We start from the raw sequence: 22,853 nt of genomic DNA, 5'->3' as shown, positions 1-22,853 counted from the left end.
AGTCTGATTGTTGCTGTTGTTCTCTTGTTCTGCAGAGACCTGTGCTGTTAACAACGGTGGCTGTGACAGCACGTGTCACGACGCCGTCACAGGCGTCCGCTGCAGCTGTCCTGTCGGCTTCACTCTGCAACCAGACCGCAAGACCTGCAAAGGTAGAGTACACTGCCCCTCAGCAAGCCCACCCTCATCTACCTGTCACTCACCTCATACAAGCAGCACTCTTTCACATGCCAATCAGGTACAATCCACTCACTCAGGCTGTCAATCATGTGGATAATGACCTACCCTAACCCACACTTTGTTAGTCACAAAATTCCATAATCCTGTCATCTACTCTGCTCTCTTTTTTTATCTCACAGCTATTACACCTGTTACAACCCAACATTCAAACATCCAACACTCAAACACTTCAAATGTAGCGTATTCACCTCTGGGCATGTTGCTTAAGATTCAGTAGAACTGGGCTACCACTGCACTGATAATTTTTCACACTGCATGACTTGACATATGAACAACTTACACGCCTGGTCCCCTGCCTCTTGCACAGGAAACCAGGGAGGAATGGTTTTCATCATCATTGTTTAGTATCCTAAACTTCTGAAGGTTGACTCATCATTCCCATTTGACATGTGCAATGTAATTTATTCAAAGAGGAAACATGTGTTTGATTACTTTAATGTTTGGGACAAACAAAGAAAATGTAAAATTGACAAAGAGAGGGAGACATCCTGGACAAGCAGCATTCCTGCTGCCAAGATGCCAAGAATAGGAATCTGCTTCCCCTCCAGTCCTCATAACATTACACTAACAACTCTGATAAAAGTACATTGGCTTTTATTAGTTTGGTCTGAAAACTAAGAAAAGAAAAGCTAACTCAGACAGCACTGGCACAAGAAACAGCAGATGTCTGCAGGCGAGGCTCTCTCTCAGGCAAGGGGGAGACAGAGTCAGAGAGACAAAGAAAGAAAGAAAGATAGAAAGATAGAAAGATAGAAAGAAAGAAAGAAAGAAAGAAAGAGGAGAATATTATTTTATTCCGTTTCTGATGCATTTATTTCAACCAGATGATATGGTCTCCCTCCAGAGACAAACGGCTTAGAACCGTGATTCAGATTTAATCAGAACCACAACCGAACCTGCCAGGCCTAGCCACCAATAAAGCAACAGTGAGCACATGATAAATCGATCGGACATCGACCAAAAAAAAATGTGCACATTGATGAATAAAGGCAGAACTGATGCATAGTCGTCGTCCCCATGAGGCAATCCATGGCTGGATCCTACCCCTTAGAGAACATGGCTCAGTGAGGAAATCATTGACGCCCCTATGCATGTCTCTTTTAGGAAAACAGCCAGTACGGTACCCAGCCACAAGCAGCATTCTACACACAATACCCTCTAAACTGACTGTTTATTCTCTCTCCCCAGACATTGACGAGTGTCGTCTTAACAACGGGGGGTGTGACCACGTGTGCAGGAACACGGTGGGCAGTTTCGAATGCAGCTGCAAGAAAGGCTACAAGCTGCTGACCAATGAAAGGACCTGTCAAGGTAGGAACCCCCCCTTTTGATCTGGCTGTTGTGGTTCCCTTCAAACAGCAAGGATTTAGTGGATGCAAAAAATCCTGGGGCATTCTAAAGCCCTTCATACTGACAGTTGTTGGTAAGGTAATATAAGTGTGGTTCTGCATCATGCCTTCTGAGTGTTTTGGCTGCTGACCTGGCCTCTCTGGCCTCTCTAACCTCTCTGGCCTCTCTGGCCTCTCTGGCCTCTCTGGCCTCTTTGGCCTCTCTGGCCTCTCTGGCTTCTCTGGCCTCTCTAGCCTCTCTAGCCTCTCTGGCCTCTTTGGCCTCCCTGGCCTCTGTGGCCTGTTTGTCAAGGAGAGCCTGTGGTAGCCACAGCTCAGTGGGGGACCGGGAAACTAGTTGCAGAACAAATAAAGAGTTTGCCGTGGCGTAGTACAGGTGTGGAGAATTAGAACTACAGCTCTGAACCAACCGCTGTGTCTTGGGCAGAATCAACCCTCTTAGAAACATCTGGAAAGAGAGAAGGCCAGGCCAAGACTGCAGGACTCACGCAGTGGAAAAACAGATGACGTGCATTTCTTTCTTTTTCTTTATTGATGTGGTCAATCAATATCCAGCCTGGTATGGATCATCGTCATGCAAGGGACTCAGCTTGTACCATCCTATGTAGTATGTACACAGTACAATGATGGACAGTAGCATCATTCTATGTCCCACCCGATGAACTACAACTCCGGAAAAGATTAATAATTTTAAATGTTAAGTTTTTAGCAATGGGCCTATCCAAAATATCCAGATAATTCAGTCTTGTGGTGTTTTGAGTACACAGAGCTTGGAATTTGCTTTTGTGTTGTGTGACAAAGTCCTGCTGTAGAGTACTGGAGCGCTCTGTTTTGTCTGGTTGGAAGGGCTCCTGATAAATCTTGTTTTTCCTCCCAGTCCTTGACCTCCCACCCTCCTTCTCATCACTCTCTACCTGCCAAGTTACAGGGGAGAGGCTAAATGAGACCACGCCCAACAGTAAAAGAGTAATTGTGTTCAAATTGCTTACAGGTTGGTGCAGCTGGTACAATAATCTGTGGTATCATCAACTCTTATGTGGCATATTGTGTCATTTCAGAATGCCTTGGTACAAAGAAGCAAGCCTGGGATTTTCCTTCATGTGGCTTTAGATAGATAGATAGATAGATAGATAGATAGATAGGAGGTCCTGCTGTAAGCCAACAGTACAACTGGAGACATCTAAACTGTGAACGAACAATGTCAGCATCAAGTAGTTGGCCCAACGACAGTGAAGTATAACACACAAGACCAAACAGTACTACCATAGGCGTTGTTTAATTGTTTAACTTCAACAAGAATATACTGCTCAACTGTGCTGATCACACTTTAAGCTTGGTTTTTCTGCATCCATTTCTATCCAGCTTTCAAATCATGCTATCAATCTATCAAATCACAACTGTCAAATTGTGTGCTTGATTTGAGTAGCTGTTGATTTTTATCATACAAATATGCAAACCATTAAGTGACACTTGATTTAATGACACCTATTCGTTAGAGGAAATTGAAGCGTTATAAATCCAGCTCTGTGTCACTTGCTGTGTATCAGCCTGTAGAGTGAGGGGCTTAGGGCGTCGTTCAAGAATACGAAGAAGAAGAAAGTATACAGGGACAGTGAAGTGTAGATTGGATTCTAAGCCTGCTGTACCCCCTCCAGGCATTCCTCACTACTGTCAACACACAAACAAACACACACACACACATACACAAACACATACTGTCACCCCCCATCCCAAGCTAAGTCCTATGGGGGCATTGTGGGAGTTACTTTATCAGATCCTCCGTCTTCTGGTGAAGATGGGGCATCTATGATAAGGGTGTTATCTGTTCTCCGTAAACAGCCTTTCATTTTCTCTGTCCTGCTTTGTTTCACTATTCTACTGTTGAGTCTTGTGGGTTGTGACTGTGTGTGAGGGGAGGCAGAGGTGAAAGGTGAGCCTTTGGGCAGCTTGTCTCAGTGAGTCAACAGAGTCAGACAGGAGGACAATATTTTGGTGACCTGTAGCTTTGCTTTTAGATGTTCATCTTGCTCAGTGAGAGTGATATGGCACCCCATAAATAGCTCACCTAAGTGAAACTGAGATTCTATGATTGAGAAGGCCAGACAAGGGTGTCACTGTCTGTGTAAGTTCCAAGACTGTAGCCAGTGTTCTCTGAGTCTATCCTCCTCTCTGGTGTCGTGGTCTCCAGCACGTACACTCACCCCCCGTCCTGCCAGGCTCCTGCATACCTCACCATACAGGATCATTCAACATGGCCAAAAGCCACCACCATGCCATTGCGCTGCTCTAAGTACCGCACAGTCCTTGCTGCCAGAAATAGGACTGACAACAAAGGGTTCTAGGTTATTTCCTCAGACTATCACAAACATTTTCAAATGTGAAATGCCTGGGACATCTCATCAGTGATGTCAGCCCCAAAGCCTTACCCAGCACCGGCTCTTCAGAATGTGTTGTCATGGGGATGACCAAAGATCCCCCCCAAGAGGACAGGATAGGAGACATTTCGGTGTGAACTGGTTGTCAAGGGGAGTGATGCACACTGTGCAAAATATCAAAAATATAACACACTTTTATTTTTCCCTGACGTTCAGTGTCAGACAGAGCTGAACTTCCTTTTGGGAGAGTTCTATCACAACCACTTTACCTGGATACATATCACCACCTTTTAGCCAAATTGCTGTAATAAAAGCCTTCTTGGTGCATTTGAAAACGTTTGAACATTGTCTCTGTGTCCCTCCTGGAGCACTGAAGACACCCTGTCTAGTCTTTTGAAAGATGATCACTTTAGAAGCTTTTAATCTCGACACAAGCTCAATTCTTTGGTTGAGGGTATTCTCACGAGGGACCTGCAGTCGAACAGTGACTTCTCTCATTGTTAATCTGAGCAATGGTTTATGTGTCAGAGTATAGGGATCGATGTGCTTAAAGTCAAACTTCTTATTCTAAATAAGAAGTTTTATTCGATTCTAGGTAACCCAGTAGTTTACCCCCACCCCCCCACCCCCTCACCCCCCCACCCCCCGTTCCTCTAATTGGCATTTAATGTATACTATCATCACTATACATCAAACTGTTATCATGTGTTTGAAAGACTGACAGTTCCTTCAAACCAGAAAAAGAAGGCTCATGGTGGGAGAGATGAGACAGTGATATGCTTGGGTGCTTCTAAACATTTCAGTCCTATTCAATTTAGCCAATTAAATCCTCTATAACGATATAACAAGGCTCCATTTTCTTCCTAGTCAAGCCTTCTGCACAGGCAGTCTGGGCATGACACTGGTAATTACTGACATTTCAAATCTTCAAAAACCAAATGGCCTCCTTACTCCCTGTATGGGTCTAATGATCTAGGCTCCATTGTACTGGGAAGGACAGAACAGGAGAACATGTATGGGGGAGTAGTGCAGCTCCATTCAGCCCATACAAGCTCCAGACTAAAAGGTAACAATAGACAGGAAGAGGTTGTTATGCATTGGGTGGCAGGTGGCAGGTGGCAGGGAGGGCTGGCAGGGTCAGGTATGGGGGAGAGAGCTGGAAGAGCATGAGGGGCCAGGGCTCTGAAGATAGAACCCTGACCCTGCTCTGTTCTCACATTTCTCGGCATTCCTTGATAAGCAAGACTGCGTCTTACACAAACGATTTCCACATGGCCTCAGACCTTAAGGCCGGGAGGGTAGAGAGAGAGCCGACTGGAGGAGGGATCATTAGTAACAATGAAGGCCTCATTTAAAGTGGGGGTGAAACAGAGACAGGAGGTGATTGACAGGTAGCAGTGAAGTACAGCCATGTGGACCTGGTATAAGGGGCTATTTCCTGTGTGTTGCACTCTGGAGGAAGGCAGCCATCTTCAAATACCACATAAAGTCGTCGTCGTCATCTGCCGCTTGTCCGGGGATCGGGTCGCGGGGGCAGCGACCTAAGCAGGGAGGCCCAGACTTCCCTCCCCCCGGCCACTTCCGCCAGCTCTTCCTGGGGGACCCCAAGGCGTTCCCAGGCCAGCTGAGAGACATAGTCCCTCCAGCGTGTCCTGGGTCTTCCCCGGGGCCTCTTCCCAGTGGGACGTGCCCGGAACACCTCACCAGGGAGGCGTCCAGGAGGCATCCTAATCAGATGCCCGAGCCACCTCAGCTGGCTCCTCTCGACGCGGAGGAGCAGCGGTTCTACTCTGAGCCCCTCCCGGATGACCGAGCTTCTCACCCTATCTCTAAGGGAGAGCCCGGACACCCTACGGAGAAAGCTCATTTCGGCCGCTTGTATTCGCGATCTCGTTCTTTCGGTCACTACCCATAGTTCGTGACCATAGGTGAGGGTAGGAACGTAGATCGACTGGTAAATAGAGAGCTTCGCCTTTCGACTCAGCTCCTTCTTCACCACGACGGACCGATGCAGAGCCCGCATCACTGCGGACGCCGCACCGATCCGCCTGTCGACCTCGCGCTCCATTCTTCCCTCACTCGTGAACAAGACCCCGAGATACTTGAACTCCTCCGCTTGGTTCAGGATCTCCTCCCCGACCCGGAGATGGCACTCCACCCTTTTCCGGTCGATTACCATGGCCTCAGATTTGGAGGTGCTGATTCGCATCCCAGCCGCTTCACATTCGGTTGCGAACCGCTCCAGTGAGAGCTGAAGGTCACGGCCCGATGAAGCCAACAGGACCACATCATCCGCAAAAAGCAGCGACCCGATCCTGAGGTCACCAAACCGGACCCCCTCAACACCCTGGCTGCGCCTAGAAATTCTGTCCATATAGGTAATGAACAGAATCGGTGACATAGGGCAGCCCTGGCGGAGTCCAACCCTCACCGGAAACAAGTTCGACTTACTACCGGCAATGCGGACCAAACTCTGGCACCGGTCGTACAGGGACCGGACAGCCCCGATCAGGAAATCCGGTACCCCGTACTCTCGGAGCACCCCCCACATGAGCCCCCGAGGGACACGGTCGAACGCCTTTTCCAAATCCACAAAACATGTGTAGACTGGTTGGGCGAACTCCCATGTACCCTCCAGGACTCCGCGGAGGGTATAAAGCTGGTCCACTGTTCCACGGCCAGGACGAAAACCACATTGCTCCTCCTGAATCCGAGGTTCGACAATCCGACGGACCCTCCTCTCCAGGACCCCTGAATAGACTTTCCCAGGGAGGCTGAGGAGTGTGATCCCCCTAAAGTTGGAGCACACCCTCCGGTCCCCCTTTTTAAAGAGGGGAACCACCACCCCGGTCTGCCAGTCCAGAGGCACTGTCCCCGATGTCCACGCGATGTTGCAGAGTCGTGTCAACCAAGACAGCCCTACAACATCCAGAGCCTTAAGGAACTCCGGGCGGACCTCATCCACCCCAGGGGCCCTGCCACCGCGGAGCTTTTCAACCACCTCGGCGACCTCAGCCCCAGAGATAGAAGGGCCCCCCCCGATGTCCCCAGACTCTGCCTCCACGTCGGAAAGCGTGTTGGTGGAATTAAGGAGGTCTTCGAAGTATTCCTTCCACCGATCCAGGACGTCCCCCGTCGAGGTCAGCAGCGCACCATCCCCACCGTATACAGTGTTGACAGAGCACTGCTTCCCCCTCCTGAGCCGCCGGATGGTGGTCCAGAACCTTTTTGAAGCCGTTCGGAAGTCATTCTCCATGGCCCCGCCGAACTCCTCCCATGCCCGGGTTTTTGCCTCCGCGACCGCCAAAGCCGCGTTCCGCTTGGCCTGCCGGTACACATCAGCTGCCTCTGGAGTCCTACCAGCCAATAAAGTCCGATAGGCCTCCTTCTTCAGCTTGACGGCATCCCTCACCTCCGGAGTCCACCACCGGGTCCGAGGGTTACCGCCGCGACATGCACCGACCGCCCTGCGGCCGCAGCTCCGGTCAGCCGCTTCAACAATGGAGGCCCGGAACATGGCCCATTCGGACTCAATGTCCCCGGCCCCCCCCGAGACATGATCGAAGCTCTCCCGGAGGTGGGAGTTGAAGCTCCTTCTGACAGAGGGTTCCGCCAGACGTTCCCAGCAGACCCTCACATTACGTTTGGGCCTGCCAGGCCTGACCGGCGTCCTCCCCCACCATCGAAGCCAACTCACCACCAGGTGGTGATCAGTTGACAGCTCCGCCCCTCTCCTCACCCGAGTGTCCAAGACATGCGGCCCCAAGTCCGATGACACGACTACAAAGTCGATCATCGAACTGAGACCTCGGGTGTCCTGGTGCCAGGTGCACATATGGACACCCTTATGCTTGAACATGGTGTTCGTTATGGACAAACCGTGTCTAGCACAGAAGTCCAACAACAAAACACCACTCGGGTTCAGATCGGGGGGGCCGTTCCTCCCAATCACGCCCCTCCAGGTCTCACTGTCATTGCCCACATGAGCATTGAAGTCCCCCAGGAGGACGAGGGAATCCCCAGGAGGAGCGCTTTCCAGCACCCCCCCCAGAGACTCCAAAAAGGGTGGGTACTCTGAGCTGCCGTTTGGTGCATAAGCACAAACGACAGTGAGGACCCGTCCCCCCACCCGAAGGCGGAGGGAGGCTACCCTCTCGTCCACCGGGGTGAACCCCAATGTACAGGCGCCGAACCGAGGGGAAACCAGTATTCCCACCCCAGCTCGACGCCTCTCACCAAGGGCAACTCCAGAGTGGAAGAGAGTCCAGCCCCTCTCAAGGAGACTGGTTCCGGAGCCCACGCTGTGCGTCGAGGCGAGGCCGACTATATCTAGCCGGAAACTCTCTACCTCGCGCACCAGCTCAGGCTCCTTTCCCGCCAGCGAGGTGACGTTCCACGTCCCTAAAGCTAACTTTTGCAGCCGAGGATCGGACCGCCAAGGCCCCCGCCTTCGGCCGCCGCCCGTCTCACACTGCACCCGACCCCCATGACCCCTCCTGCGGATGGTGAGCCCACTGGAAGAGGGTCCCACGTTGTCTCTTCGGGCTGTGCCCGACCGGGCCCCATGGGAAAAGGCCCGGCCACCAGGCGCTCGCCATCGAGCCCCACCCCCGGGCCTGGCTCCAGGGGGGGGCCCCGGTGACCCGCTTCCGGGCAGGGGCAACTGAGAACCATTGTTGTATTTCTTCATGGTTGGTTTTTTGAGCCACGCTTTGTCTGGTCTTTCACCTGGAACCTGTTTGCCTTGGGTGACCCTACCAGGGGCATGAAGCCCCCGACAACATAGCTTCCAGGATCACTAGGACACGCAAACCCCTCCACCGCGGTAAGGTGGTGACTCAAGGGGGGGACTCAACCACATAAAGTCATTCTCAATTTAGAAGAAACCGTAATTGTGGTTTGTCAGGTTTTTGATTGATTGTAATTTATGACTTGTTCAATCTGTCACAAATATAACATTTTGGTTTAGTGTGAAATATTTGAGAGCTTATGTAACATTGCTCTCGGGCAAATGAGCAGTGAAGTGTTGTTGTTGTTTAAAGTTCGTTTTTTAAGTAAAAAAAATATGTTTTAAGAAGTTGCATAACAGATTTCTTCTCTTGACGTCTAAAAACCTGTGTCTCTCTCCCCACTCTCTTTGCAGACATCGACGAGTGTTCTTTCGACCGGGCATGTGACCACTCCTGCGTCAACTCCCCTGGTAGTTTCCAGTGCTTCTGTCATAAAGGCTATGTTCTGTACGGCCTGGCACATTGTGGAGGTGAGGTGACACTTCTATTTCCCCTCTCAATTCCTCTCTCCATCCCATCAATCACAGGTCCACCACACGTCCTCTAGATCCCACACCTCACTGCTAACTTCTCTCCTGTACATCTCAGGTTTGTTTAGAACACCACAATACACTTGAACTGTCATTATGGCAGTACTTCTGCTAAGTATAGCCTCTTATGTAGGCTTCCTCTGTGTACTGTATTTCATGGCAGTCTGGTAAATAATACTCCCTAAGATAGCTACAGTATTTAGTTTAGCGCTTGCAGATGGGGTGTGGGGTATGGGTTATGGTGAGGGTGGGGCTGGGGCTGGGGGTGGGGGTGGGGTTAGATGTGTCAGTGGGACTGTGTTGTGGTGCTCTCTGCTGGTGCTCCAGAACAACCCACTTTGGTAGAGCCAACGGAGAGTGTTGTGTTCCAAACTGCAGCTCAGGTCCACACGCCTGGAGGAGAGAGTCAAAGGGGTAGGGGCTGGGAGGTTGGCGCATGAGGGAGTTTTCCCGGAGCTCATCAGCCTGTTTCAGTGTCACCTTTGATGGCGTGTGTATCGCTTGCTAAGATCTGCCACAGTCTCCAGAGCCTGAAGGCACAAGGGGAGGTGGAGGACAGAGAGAGATGGCATGCACCCTCAGCGCACAGACCAAGATCGCTGCAAGGGGTTCTCTTTTGCAGTGCATCTGTCACCTGTGCTTTTGACAGGTCTACCATTCTAGGAATGTTATGACAGCAGTATTTGTAGCTTCTAGGAAATGCAATGTTGTAAATACTAGGTGCATGAGGGTAAAACATGATATACATTATTGAAAACACATATGTAAACCTAGAAAATGGAGGGCTAAGGAATGTAGATGGTCGCTGGGCTAGCATGAGTATTTCATGCTATTGTAGAGAGATGGTGATGAATGACTTCCCCATCCTCCTTGTGCCCAGCATCCAAACTGTTAGATAACCCAGAGATTTACGGTCCTGCCCCTGCATCCTGCCCCCTCTCCCAGGGGTGACCCAGGTTATGTTTTTCCATGTCTGGTGCATCAGCAGAAATATAGACAAACACCCCGAAAACACCACTTGCTTACAACTTAACAATGGGCTCACCCCAAACAACCTCTCCTGGGTTGGTCCCATGCTGCCCAGGAAACTGTGAGGACCTGTAGTCTGCCCCCAGGCATGAGCTGAGGGCAGAGATGGCAAAAGTACACACATCCTTCAGTCAAGTTGAAGTAAAGATGTATGGACTATGCTTGAACAAAAAGTATAGTAGTATATATATAGTGCAGTGCAATCGCCAGGAATGCTTTTTTGACATCTCACTCATATATTTCCATGGATGATCAGGAATGTCTCTATTCTAAGTCATGTCAGCATTGCTAACACCCTCTGTCTCATCTATAACGTTAGCCATAAGCTTAGAACAGGCCGTTACTTTGTAGGGTCCTGTTACCCAAACAAAGAGAAACTCCACAAGGCCCCTCAGCCAATAATGTAGATCTATGATCATATAGACTTCCTTATCCTCAGACCAGCTGTCCATTGCTGTGCATGTGTGTCAGGCCTGGCACATGGATGTCATCACAGATGTTATATGACTTGAAGAATTGCAGGCACAGGTCTTGCTGACTCATTAGGTCAGCATCAGCGCCTAAAAGGCACCCTCTTCTTTCCTCCCTCACATTCTCATCTGACATTAACTTCTGCAGCCTGCTCCCCAAGAGTTTACTGCCTCTGAGCGTTTATACAAAGAGAGAGGGAGAATGAACTCGATGGCTCTGCTCATCGCAGGCTTGAGAATCAAGAGATAGGATAGGGCTTGTCTTCCATATTATCTTGTTTCAAGGGGGTTTTCTGTGTTTTTCTCTTATTCAAATGGGGCTGTCTGCCATGGAGGTCAGACATCCACAAGGACGCGTTGCGTCTGACAGGCTGAGTGCTGCTGGCAGAGTAACAGCAGCCAAACACTCCTGATGAAGTCATCATCATCTCCATCTGGGAGTGAGGAGGCGTGCAGACTGCTTTTATTCACTCTGAATAATTGAATTGGACAGGGAAGAACATTGTATATCAGCAGGCCACATCATCAATCATGGACATTATCCCTGTCTGTCTTTCACACCCTCTCTCTTGGTTTCTCCGTCACTGGCCTCCATCATCCTCCTCACTCTCTAATAAAGTCCTTTTCTGCCTCATGCCCCAGCTCCATCTGGTTTGGAGTGGTTTGATTCCTTGTGTGTGTCGACATGTGTGCTTGTGTATGTGTGTGTGACTGTTTGTGTGTGACTGTTTGTGTGCGTGTGTTATTGTTTGTGTCAAAGGGTTTTTTGAATGTAGCCCTCCCTGTAGTCTGCTTCCAACTCTTCCTCGCAAAGCTTTAGAGAGGAAATAATTTCCAACTGAGAAATGTTGTGGGGTGATATCACATGTCCTGGATTAAAGATCAAATGAGCAATCAAGCGTGCAAAACACACATTCATCTTCCGTAGCTGGGATCACTGACAGAATCAGATGAGCTGACCTCACAGAGGTTCGGCAACTACAGTCATCAGAACACATTCACTCGACTGTTTATACTGCCCTCTGAAGCATCAGTCCAGCCACATGCACTGGCTCTCAAACACTTTACAGGGATATAAGAATGGATATATAAATTGAGTGAGTGAGCGAGCGAGCGAGTGAGCAAGCAAGGGGATTGTGTTTGCATTGTCATCGTCTGAATATCGTTCCTTTGTAGATATTGACGAGTGCAGTATAAACCGCGGTGGATGTAAATATGGCTGTGTTAACATGCTGGGAAGCTACGAGTGTACCTGTCCCCCTGGATACAAGCTCCACTGGAACAAGAAAGACTGCATCGGTATGGAACAACACTGCCATCCAGTGGCTGAAAAGCTGTAACTCAACATTGACATTGTAACAACATAATGACTGAGCGACACAATGCTCTTAAGATAACATTCTCATAGGTCTTTCAGCGTCATAAAACTGTATGTTGTGTGATGTTGTCTTTTATGATGCTTTCTCTTAGAGCTGGTAAAATGTCTGTCTGGACTTGTGGCTCCTAAAGCCACTCTGACCTGCAGCAAGACGGGCAAGAAAGAAAGCTGTTCCCTCACCTGCGCCTCCAAAGCTCATTATCTGGCAGGTGAATGACTGACACAAGCTTGTCTAAATATACTGACAGACCAACCACACACCAATATCAAATGCACAGTGTGTAAGACTGTGTGACTGGCTTTGTTTTCAGAGTCTGACAGCAGCTACTCTGTGAGCTGTGGCATTCCCATCCTCCGGGGCAAGAACACATCCAGGCTGAACACCAGCAACAGTCACAGCTGCATTGGTAAGCACACAGCCAGAGGCGGATGTTGGTCCAAGTCAAGGTCAATTGTACCCTCCCATCCACTCTGCTCTGTTTGTCTGTAGAGACTCTGGCCCCTCCAGTGAAGCAAACAGCCTCTTTCAAGATCAAAGATGCCAAGTGTCACCTCCACCCCAAGCTAACTGGCCGGGCAGAGGACAGGGGCCGGGCACTGGGGCCAGGTAAAGAGTTGGCCGTGTCATTGTGTTTCAACAACTGTTATGTTTTATGGTGGTTTCTCATGAGGACAGATCACATTTTAACCGGTTGAAGTCACTACTTACCCATGAATGACTACAATCTCAGAGCTCAGTAACTGAACTAGTAAGACTGTGTTTCTAGGAGGTGGACAGCCCTGCACTAACTGCCTGGTGACGTTTGTCAACCTCAAATGTGACTCTTCTAAGAAGGCTAAAGGGCGACGTGCCCGTAACCCTACCAACAAGGAAGTGACACGTATCACCCTGGAACTAGAGGCAGAGGTCAAGCCTGGCGACACCACAGGTCAGGATTAAACCTTCATTACTGTATAATACATGATCGTCATTAATACTTTAGCCAGACTTCCCATTAACAGCAATAGTTAAGCTAGTGAGAGAACATCTGGTAACAACCAGCCCTGGTGCTGTGTCATGTCAGGGAGCTGTAACCTGAGCTGTCTGAGGCAGCGCATGGAGAAGCAGGTGAAGACCTACATTAAGGCCCTGAAGAAGTCCATCAACCAGGAGCGCTTCCTGATCCGCGTGGCAGGCCTGGAATATGAGGTGGCCCAGAAGCTGCCCCAGATCACCTCAGGACAGGAGAACTGTGGCCCCGGGCGCGAGAAGGACAGTGGGCGCTGTGGTAAGACCTGCGGAGTGAAAACAGTGGGATGTTAGCATGTGTCTATAAGATGTGGCTCACCATGTGTGTTAGATATGCAGTAGGTATGTAAGCGTGTGTTCCACAAGTTGGGGGTAGCTACAGGTTGCATTTTTTTAGGCACTCATGAGTTACTGTGTAGCTGTCATTGTTGTCCAAGTATCAGTGTTTGTGTGTGTGTGTCCAGCTCCCTTACCAGAGCCTCTGTGGCTGTTCTCTCAGTCAGATGCTTGCCAGGCTCTTACTATCATGGGGAGCAAGAGCGCTGTGTCCAGTGCCCACCTGGCACATTCCAGGAAAGGGAGGGTCAGCTGGCCTGTGATCTCTGCCCTGGAAGTGACGGGCATGGACCTGCGGGGGCACGCAACATCTCCTCTTGTGCAGGTATATGGACATTCCTGGTGCAAACTAATGTTCATGATTGGTCGAACAAGCATATACTGTAGCAGCCTTGCATGGTGCTAAATGTTTGGGGGATAGGATGTTCTTCAAGTGACTATACTGTGCCGGTAAGCAGTTACTGTGCCAGTTTGTATTTACTTGTGTGGGATGTGTCTGTTTGACTGTAGGCCAGTGCCCTACTGGTTACTTCTCCAATGATGGGTTCAAACCCTGCCAGCCATGCCCCCAGGGCAGCTACCAACCAGACCTGGGCCGCACCCTCTGCTTCCCCTGTGGTGGTGGGCTAAGCACCAAGAGGGAGGGGGCCAGCTCCTTCCATGACTGTGAGGTCAAAGGTCAGGGAATCAATAGTCTCATACAATGATGATTGCTACAAACTTGTCATCGTTCATGGATGTTTTGTAACTTTGTGTGTGCGTCTTGTTCGTCCCTGCAGTTCAGTGCTCTCCTGGCCACTACTACAACACCACAGTTCACCGGTGTATTCGCTGTCCCCTGGGCACGTATCAGACAGAGTTCAGACAGAACTACTGCATCACCTGCCCGGGGAACACCACTACTGACTTTGATGGGGCCACAAGTGTCTCTCAGTGCAAGAGTAAGTGCCTTGGAATATACTTATTGCCAGTGAAACACAATTCTTTAATTTTCCTTTTGACTGACTTCCATTTGGTTTAATTTGTGTGTGCTGCAGACAGAGAATGTGGGGGAGAGATGGGAGAGTTCACAGGTTACATTGAGTCACCCAACTACCCAGGGAATTACCCTGCCAATGTGGAGTGTATCTGGAACATCAACCCCCCGAGTAAGCGCAAGATCCTTATCGTGGTTCCTGAAATCTTCCTGCCCTCGGAGGACGACTGTGGAGATGTGCTTGTTATGAGGAAGAACTGTGAGTACTCATATCGCCTAAATCAGTGAACTGGGATTGATTCAATTTGATAATCAAAAGCTCCCTCTAGAGTGTCAATGGATAATAGTACATTATGGAGTTCCTTTATGACGTGCATCCTAAGATGTACTGTGCTTTAGGATCTGGGATTTCCCACATCATCAGTGTTTTCAAACTGACAGAAACTGACACACTTTACCTCATACACCCTGTACCTTTATCACATTCAATGTTATTTTTTGTTCTATATTATTTTGTGTTATTTAATTTGATTGTCTTTTATATTATATTGTATAGCTCTGCCAGTATTTTGTTGTACATTTTCTACTTTTTATTTTGTTTATTATGTTTACTGTGTGCACCTGCCCACCAAAGTAAATTCCTTGTTTGTGACCACTTGGCAATTAAACACTATTCTGATTTTGATTCTCCGCCATGTTTCCTCCTGCAGGGTCTGCCACGTCCATCACAACTTATGAGACATGCCAAACGTACGAGCGACCGATCGCCTTCACTGCACGTTCCCGTCGCCTCTGGATCAACTTTAAGTCAAACGAGGCCAACAGCGCCAGGGGCTTCCAGATCCCCTACGTCACCTATGATGGTAACCCCTCAGCCCTGAACGTACCATACCATGAGATGAGGAGGTCACTGATAACTCAACTATAATGTGTGCTGTGTGTTGATGGTTGGTTGTTTACGTGTACTCACAGAGGACTATGAACAGCTGGTAGAGGACATTGTGAGGGACGGTAGACTGTATGCCTCAGAAAACCATCAAGAAATTCTTAAGGTAAGTGCTTGCTGCGCTGTGGATGATCATCTGCATTTTGTTACGAGGCTAATGACATACTAAATAATGTCATTTGTTTTGTTTATTTCAGGATAAAAAGCTGATTAAGACTTTGTTTGATGTGCTCGCCCACCCTAACAACTACTTCAAGTACACCACTCGAGAGTCCAACGAAATGCTGCCTCGCTCCTTCATACGCCTCATAAGCAGCAAAGTTTCTGCCTTCCTGCGACCATATAAGTAGTCAATACACATACTGCCAATTACCAGACCTTGCCCCTCGATACAGGCAACCACACCCCTTTCACAGGAAGTCAAACACAAAACTTTTTTTTTGTTTTTTTCGAGATTTGATTTCCTAAGGCTTTGAGAACACACTTTCCTATGCAGCTTTACCAGTTGTTTGGTTTCTTGGTTTTGGTTTTTTCCAAACAGTCATTGAGGTTAGCCAGCTCAAGACAAAGCAAAGGCTAACTGAAGGATTTTTCTCTCTCTATAATATTTATCGCTGCCCCATTGTGTTGTCATTCTTGTTTTGTGTAGATGGCCTTTTCCGTCCTTTCCTTAGTGGTCCCTTGTTTTTGCAGCTAGGGGTTGGTCTGTGGTTTCATCTGTAAAGTCTGTGGAATGACTAAACAGACAAGAGTGACGACTATTTGAGAAAATAAGAAATGCATTAGAAGGGTGATCAATTTGCCACGAGGTTTGGGCTGAAACTGTATCATGCTTTTTCCACCTGAGTTTCAGCTGCAGCTCTACCATAGTACGACAGAGGACGACTGCTCTGACCAGTCTGTTCCTTTGAGGCATCTTAGTCCTCAGCGAGCTCTCCTCAAGGAGGGGGACCTGGAGGCTACTGTTACATTCCACTTCATTCAAAGCTTTGTTATATTTGTGCTCTTAGAGCAACTCTTTATTAAGGTATTACTGTTAAAACAGTTATATTGTATGTGTTTTCCTCTGTCAAGATTGTGTAGCTGTTACCTACCTTTACAACCTTTCTGTTATTCTATATTCAAGTTAACTTAACAAAGCGTATAAAATGTAGTTTATCATTTCCAGACGATAATGGAAGTTTTGGAGAGGAAATGGATAACTAGATTTGGGAGAGCCACAGAAGAGACAGAGATGTGTCTTTGGGCTACGCCTATGTGAGTGAGAGAGACAGAGAAATGTCTTTGAGGGACATACGTTTGCTGCTTCTTTTAAAAGGTCACTTTAATTCTTCAATCTCAAGTTGTCTTTTTGGTGTTTTCTGACTTCTACCACACTTAATAGTCTGTTGGTTTAATAGAAGTACAAACATCTCTATCACCAGTTCTTCTAAAAAAAGAAAATGACACACACCATATGTCTCCCCGAGGACCACCAGGTTTTTTTACAGTTTTATTTCAATCTTGTAAATATTGAAAATAAATTAGACGAGGGTTAAAGTCTTTGATCCTAACTAGCTTGAGCAGGTCCCGAAATGATTTTTACCCTCCCCCCCTCCACTCTAATCCAAAAACAGGAGGCCCCCTTCCACCCCAGTTCACACAGCCACTGTCATCCTATCCTTGTCCAGCTAGCTCTTCCAAAGACTGCCCCCCAGGCACCCCAGTTTAGTATGCTGTGGACAAGATCTATAGAGCCTGCCATCCAACCCTAAGTGCAATGAATTAAAGCAGTACTACTTCATTTAGTTGTACTCTTCATAACTTGTGAATAATTGAGACCAGAGTTTTGGCTGTCTGCAGATGTAACAATGGTAGTTAAGATCCCACAGCAACACGAAATCTATTTAATTCACTACTTTACTCCCAAACTACACAGACATGAACTTATTATGAAATACTGAATGTCCATAAACGTAATAACTAAACACCTAAATATAACAAGAGGATATCTTTTTTACACTTACAGAGTCTAGCAATTCTCCATTTATTTGGCATTGCTTCAAAACTCTCAAAATAGTAAACACAATCATCTAAATGAACTTACATGTAACAGCCTGCAAAACTGCATATATTCATGCTAATTAAATAATCTGTTATCAATACAATACAAATGTAATTTAAATACATTGACAATGAAAATAAACAATAAATGTAACTGAACTATTAGACAACCATGTTAACTTCTTTATAACATTAATTATGCCAAATGGATTGAGAAAACAAATGTAGTTTGTGTAGTAATTCTTTTTGCTGACAATGGCATTGTCAGCGTAAAGCTAATGACAATGATGGCAGATGACCATGACATAGTTAACATTTTGTGGATAAACGATTTAACAGAATATCACTGCTCTTAATTATTATAGAAGTATGGAATGGATATTCTTGGAGGCCCTTTGACATTTTTATATTTTCCATCATTGTAAATAAAATAAAATAAAAAAGGTGTACCTCAAAAGTTATCGTACACTACCTTCACTTAGATGTAAGCACATGAGCTTTGGGATAAGAAAGAGGGGATTGTTACCACATTGTTTCAGTCATAGACATTGCCATGCAATCTCACAACACAGCCCCTTTGTTTCTTTGAGTGTTCTAAAAGACCAGCTACTAAGCTGTTTATCTTCAGTTGCTGATGGTACAGTGTCAAATTGTTTTCCCGATCCAAGAATTTAAATGTCAAAATCAACCAGGTTATAGCGCTCACTGTCACAACCCAACTATGCCCCACCCTCTTCTCTCTCCTCCTGCAACCTGAACACAACGGTTTTGTTTGTCTTTTTAACAAGAGTTGAGTTTGCTATGATGTATCATAGAGTGGATAATGGTATTTGCACTTGAAAATTGTTATTGCTCATGTAAAAAATGTCTGGATTTTGTATTGTCTTTTTAAATGAATGGAATTGGTGTTCTTAAATTTCTTGTAGCTCTCGTTTGTTCATAAAACGTTCACTCACTGTGTTCAGTCCATAGAGAACAAGAAGCACATGTATGTGTAAGTATCAACTGTTCAAAATGTACAGAGCTGAAATTAAACAAGGTTATAAACTTGTTACTAACTCCACAAAACACTTATTCAAATAAACATACTGTACTTGAGATTAGTTTCAGAAATTATTTCATGTCTCAATACTTGATACTTATTTTCTTCAGTTTATATAATAAAGGTTTTCTACAGCTGCAATCAGTTTCAATAAAGCAATTTAGCAAAATGCAGGAAAAATTAGCCCATGTTCATTTGGATTGTTTATTAAGTCATAATGAAGGAATATGTTTTGCTTATTATTGGGTAAAAAACTGAACCTGAAGTTATACATTATTGTAACTGTTAAATATAATGATTTCAGTTGATGTCAGCTGCTTTAAGCAGACGTGCCAGACAGACATGTTCACTTCTTCCTTTTCGAGCTGCTAAATGAGAACATAGACAACTGAGGTTAAATAATTATTTCATTTTATATGCAATAGTTTCTTAAAATGAAAAATACAAAAATAGAGTATAGTGTACCAGTCACATTATTTACACTATTAACATTCCACTAAAGAATTACTGATGTAATTAGTATTTTTATTATTATTTATCTAGAACTCCATGTGTAACCTTAGTTGCATTTTGGCTGCTGGTGACTCCATGTCCCATCCTCGGTACAGTAGATCCTTTCCTGTCCAACCAGTGAACCTCTGCGACACCGGAAGCGAATCATAGTTTGATACACATAAGGTGGTCCTTGGGAGTCAGTCATTGCCATGTTGGGATCCTCACGGAGATCTTCACACTGCACAGCTGAGGAGCACACAGTCCAGATGTAATGAGACTTTTGCTTTCATGTGAGGGTCATGGTGGCATGGTAAAAACAGATGTTCCAGATGTTTGGTGTTCAATTATATGATAATTTACCTTCACAGACAGGTGGGTGACCGTCCCAGAATCCAGTCAAACATCTCCTGGTAGACCGTCCAACAAGTTGATATCTGGTAACAAAAAGGCCACAAAACATATTTTACTTTATTTTACAGTATCAGGAGGGATATACTTTGCATGCAATTGCTAATGTGCCCTTACCCATGATCACAAACTGCTTTGACGGTATCTCCAAACTGTGTTCCAGTGTAATCATAGCTGCCATACAAAATCTCTCCAGCATTACCACAGGATTTAGCTGGAGGAGGACAAACATATTCTGGTAATGTATCTAAACATGTATTCTGGTAAATCAGCTTATACAACCATTCCCTCCTATGGCTAAAAACACAGACCTTTGGTGACATACTACAAAACAGTCCTATCAGTCAATAGCTGAACTTTATGCACCACTAAATGCTGACAATCAGCTGTTGTTTCTTAATCAATGTTGCCTGCCATCCTTTACCCTGCATTACCCAGTTAATCCAATGTACTTTAACATTTTCATCCTTCCAATGTCACTGTCTTAATATGAGTACCAATGTGTATCCAAATGTGTATGTTTAAATACTGTATATTCTTACGTTCACATATCATTTGCAGTGCTGTCCAAGTTCCTCCTTTACAGGTGCGGTACGGATTGCCTTCTTTCCATTCATACCCGACATGACACATATAACGAACCTTGGCTCCCTCAGGAAAGAAACTCTGTTCTCTGTAGTGGACACTTACGGTGGCACTGGAAATGTAAGCTGGCTGTTTACAGCCAAGTTGTGGTTGGTTTTCTATGGGACATTTTCAAAACACATGGTAATCAAATTTAGTAGACGTTGACACATTATTTGTAAGATTGACCAATAGGCACTAGATAACCCAAGAAAGGTATATAATTTCACAGATGACAAACTATTCTGAAAATGAACAGGAAATCCATTCATTCCAACATTTAAATTCTTACCTGATTGACATGTTGGAACCTCACTCCACTTTCCCTCCTTCAAACAGACTACTTTTGCTGCCCCTCTTAACTGGTATCCTTCATCACAGGTGATAGTAATTTCTTCACCAGCCCTTTTGCGCTTGCTGGAAAGTTTTCCGTGAGTTATGTTCAATTCTGGGCACTGCATTCCTACAGAAATGACATGTGGACATGATTAAAAAGGAAGAGGTTTGAAATGCTTGTCCATAAAAATGTAACACAGAGTCCACTCTTTTTGCAGGTGTTTTCAATGACAATCCAACACATGAGAATGTCTCATTTACTTTTGCACTTCGGAAAGGGAGAGGTCCAAGTTCCATTAGAGTCACATGTAACAGTGGGTGATCCAATCAAAGTGAAAAAATGTGTACAAAAGAAGGACAGAGAATCTCCAGCTTTATACTCCTGCTTCTGTCCCACAACCACTGTGTTTTCATTTATCTTCTGGTTACGAGGTTTGCATGAAGCTGAAGACAGAAGCACATGAACAAGAAATAAGGTTTATCTAAACAAATCAATCTCTGAGGAATGATCATTCTCAACTGTAGATTCACTCATGCAGATTTAATCATGACATTTTGGGGGTTCTTTTAATTTCACATAGGGAAGACACAGAGGGTCGGTAAAACACATCATTACACAGAAAGGATCTCACCACTCACCTTTGGACCTCAGACACGTAGGGAGCTGAGGCAGCCATTTGCCTTGTGGACCACAGGAGATCTGCTGAGATCCAGACATGGAGAATCCTGGGTAGCAGGTGAAGGTCACAGATGCTCCAATGCTGTACACTGACACACTGCCTCCAGTCACCACACCTTTATCTATGGAGGGTTCCTGGCACGTAGTCATGACAGATGGCACCAAGGCAGCCCCTCCCTCTTTATAGGAACAAGGCCAGAATCAGGATCAGCTTTACATTCAGTTACCAAAGTTTCAAACTGATTGCTTTGGGATATGTCATCTCTGGGAACCTCTCCCTCATAAGAATATGCCTTCCATACCTTCACAAGTTGGCTGATCCCCACTCCAGCCAGTGCTCTTGCATATGATGTTTGCATTGAACCCTTTCAGTTTGTATCTGTATGTAGTTTGAAGAGAATGAGTGAAAGCTTGGAAGGTGATAACATCAGAACAAACGTCTAAATATCAGATTACTTTGAAGCTTACCCATCATTGCAAACTGCTTGAGCCTGGTCTCCTATTAAAGTCCCTTGATATACAAAGTGGCCATTGAGGAGAGGATGAGGAGGACCACATGACTTCTCTATAGGGAGCGGAATTGTAATTCAGCAGAGTGTGTGGAGCAACGGTATGTCATGGAATTCGGGACACTGCACATTGAGATGTAATATACAGTCGGCAAAGAAGCAGTAGAGCATTATGATTTGGTTACAATGCGACAAAATGTTTTCCCTTTCCAACTAACATAATATCTGTTCATTTTTTATTAAAATGAATGACACAATTCTACTTACTTTTACACTTCAGTGCTAATTTTGTCCATGTTCCATGTACACACTCGACAAAGCGACTGCCATCGGATGAGACATAATCCTCATCGCATTTGTAGTAAGCTTTAGTGGGATTGTTGTTGTTTATTCTCTTCTCATCAAGTTTGGTGTACGGATAAGACTGTGGTGGACCGCAATTTCCTGGAAGTTGAGCTGTGGAAATACATTTAATTAATGGTGTCCGACGTTGTAGTTACATACATTTAGAACAACACATTGCCTGAGCCAATGTAGCCTATATCGTCCAAAGAAAGTTTTATAATTTCATCAAGTTAAGACCCTACCTGAGGCATGTACATACGCCAAAAATACGAAACACCATGCTAGATTATCCATTTCCAAGTATGTATGACCTACACCTTGACAACTTCAGCCTTTTATCTTGTTTGCGTTTATGAACTTGTTGCACGCACTTTAAAGCCTTGTTAAAATTGGAGGCGGTATAAAATGGGTGGCGTCTCTTTTTTAACCCTGTCCTTACAGGGATCGAGCGTCAGCCAGGGGCGTATCTGTGTGTGTGTGTGTGTGGGGGGGGGGGGGGGTTGCCAACACGCTTGAACCCCCTTAAACACGCTTGAACCACCCAAAAAATAGAAACGGGGTCCGACGAAAGGTTTGGCCCGTACGGCGTGCACTGTTAGTCTGTGCAGCGTCGCTCGCATCCAGTTAGGACACAGGTGGCCACAAATGTATCCACACAGGCAAATATCGATTATGACGCTTTAAATTGGCAATATGAAAAGTATGTAAAATTAGCAACTTTCACAATTTCAAACACTTTCAAACGTTTCGAGCTAGATTATTTGCATTCAACCTCACTTTGCGGAGCTGAGGTCACAGATTATATTTGTCAACTATAAATGTAACTGCAGTTTCATGCAAAAATAGTGTGTACAAAGAAAGTATCTTAGCCTTACACATTTTTTTATCCTTGAAAATTATAGGCAAAATATTTGGATTGTGAATAAAGCTCTAACAGTGGCTTT

General features: G+C 46.0%; 2 protein-coding genes across 7 annotated transcripts in view; one reads left to right on the top strand and one right to left on the bottom strand.

Moving 5' to 3' along the window:
- scube3 (signal peptide, CUB domain, EGF-like 3) overlaps nucleotides 1–18,387 on the top strand; it is a 60,560-nt gene extending 42,173 nt beyond the window's left edge. For all 4 annotated transcript variants that reach the window (XM_047039710.1, XM_047039708.1, XM_047039709.1 and 1 more), the window contains 16 exons: nucleotides 36–152; nucleotides 1,429–1,551; nucleotides 9,108–9,224; nucleotides 11,960–12,082; nucleotides 12,254–12,370; nucleotides 12,473–12,568; nucleotides 12,652–12,768; nucleotides 12,929–13,090; nucleotides 13,226–13,429; nucleotides 13,670–13,831; nucleotides 14,017–14,184; nucleotides 14,286–14,447; nucleotides 14,544–14,741; nucleotides 15,193–15,345; nucleotides 15,455–15,534; nucleotides 15,626–18,387. In XM_047039710.1, the coding sequence (XP_046895666.1) occupies nucleotides 36–152; nucleotides 1,429–1,551; nucleotides 9,108–9,224; nucleotides 11,960–12,082; nucleotides 12,254–12,370; nucleotides 12,473–12,568; nucleotides 12,652–12,768; nucleotides 12,929–13,090; nucleotides 13,226–13,429; nucleotides 13,670–13,831; nucleotides 14,017–14,184; nucleotides 14,286–14,447; nucleotides 14,544–14,741; nucleotides 15,193–15,345; nucleotides 15,455–15,534; nucleotides 15,626–15,778 (2,252 nt within the window). In that variant the 3' untranslated portion in view covers nucleotides 15,779–18,387. The remainder of the gene's footprint in view (nucleotides 1–35; nucleotides 153–1,428; nucleotides 1,552–9,107; nucleotides 9,225–11,959; nucleotides 12,083–12,253; nucleotides 12,371–12,472; nucleotides 12,569–12,651; nucleotides 12,769–12,928; nucleotides 13,091–13,225; nucleotides 13,430–13,669; nucleotides 13,832–14,016; nucleotides 14,185–14,285; nucleotides 14,448–14,543; nucleotides 14,742–15,192; nucleotides 15,346–15,454; nucleotides 15,535–15,625) is intronic.
- A 316-nt stretch (nucleotides 18,388–18,703) lies between these two features.
- LOC124480422 (sushi, von Willebrand factor type A, EGF and pentraxin domain-containing protein 1-like) lies at nucleotides 18,704–22,320 on the bottom strand. Of its 3 annotated transcripts, none has more exons than XM_047039712.1 (12): nucleotides 22,152–22,320; nucleotides 21,832–22,020; nucleotides 21,524–21,620; nucleotides 21,358–21,434; nucleotides 21,016–21,234; nucleotides 20,638–20,820; nucleotides 20,333–20,503; nucleotides 19,959–20,159; nucleotides 19,534–19,630; nucleotides 19,369–19,442; nucleotides 19,072–19,254; nucleotides 18,704–18,881 (listed from the first exon to the last, which is right to left on the bottom strand). In XM_047039712.1, exons 1-11 carry the CDS (start codon nucleotides 22,201–22,203, stop codon nucleotides 19,073–19,075), a joined length of 1,542 nt encoding a protein of 513 aa, XP_046895668.1. In that variant the 5' UTR covers nucleotides 22,204–22,320; the 3' UTR covers nucleotides 18,704–18,881; nucleotide 19,072. The 3 variants fall into 3 exon arrangements, with proteins under 3 accessions (XP_046895668.1, XP_046895669.1, XP_046895667.1); XM_047039713.1 differs by having other exon boundaries at nucleotides 18,704–18,878; XM_047039711.1 differs by having other exon boundaries at nucleotides 18,704–19,254.
- Nucleotides 22,321–22,853: the final 533 nt, after the last annotated feature.

This window comes from Hypomesus transpacificus, chromosome 18 (assembly GCF_021917145.1).
Source record: "Hypomesus transpacificus isolate Combined female chromosome 18, fHypTra1, whole genome shotgun sequence".
In the NCBI taxonomy this organism is placed as follows: Eukaryota; Metazoa; Chordata; class Actinopteri; order Osmeriformes; family Osmeridae; genus Hypomesus; species Hypomesus transpacificus.
Note: the sequence above shows the minus strand (reverse complement) of the source record. Positions and strands in the feature narration are given on the sequence as shown.

What these genes read in the sequence shown, in the direction of transcription:
- LOC124480422 (XM_047039711.1), bottom strand. Translation starts at nt 22,203, where the DNA reads ATGGATAATCTAGCATGGTGTTTCGTATTTTTGGCGTATGTACATGCC. An exon ending in TCCCTTTCCGAAGTGCAAAA is followed by an intron (nt 20,504 to 20,637) that starts GTAAATGAGACA and finishes TCATTTCTGTAG; the next exon opens with GAATGCAGTGCCCAGAATTG. An exon ending in GGTTCCAACATGTCAATCAG is followed by an intron (nt 20,160 to 20,332) that starts GTAAGAATTTAA and finishes AATGTCCCATAG; the next exon opens with AAAACCAACCACAACTTGGC.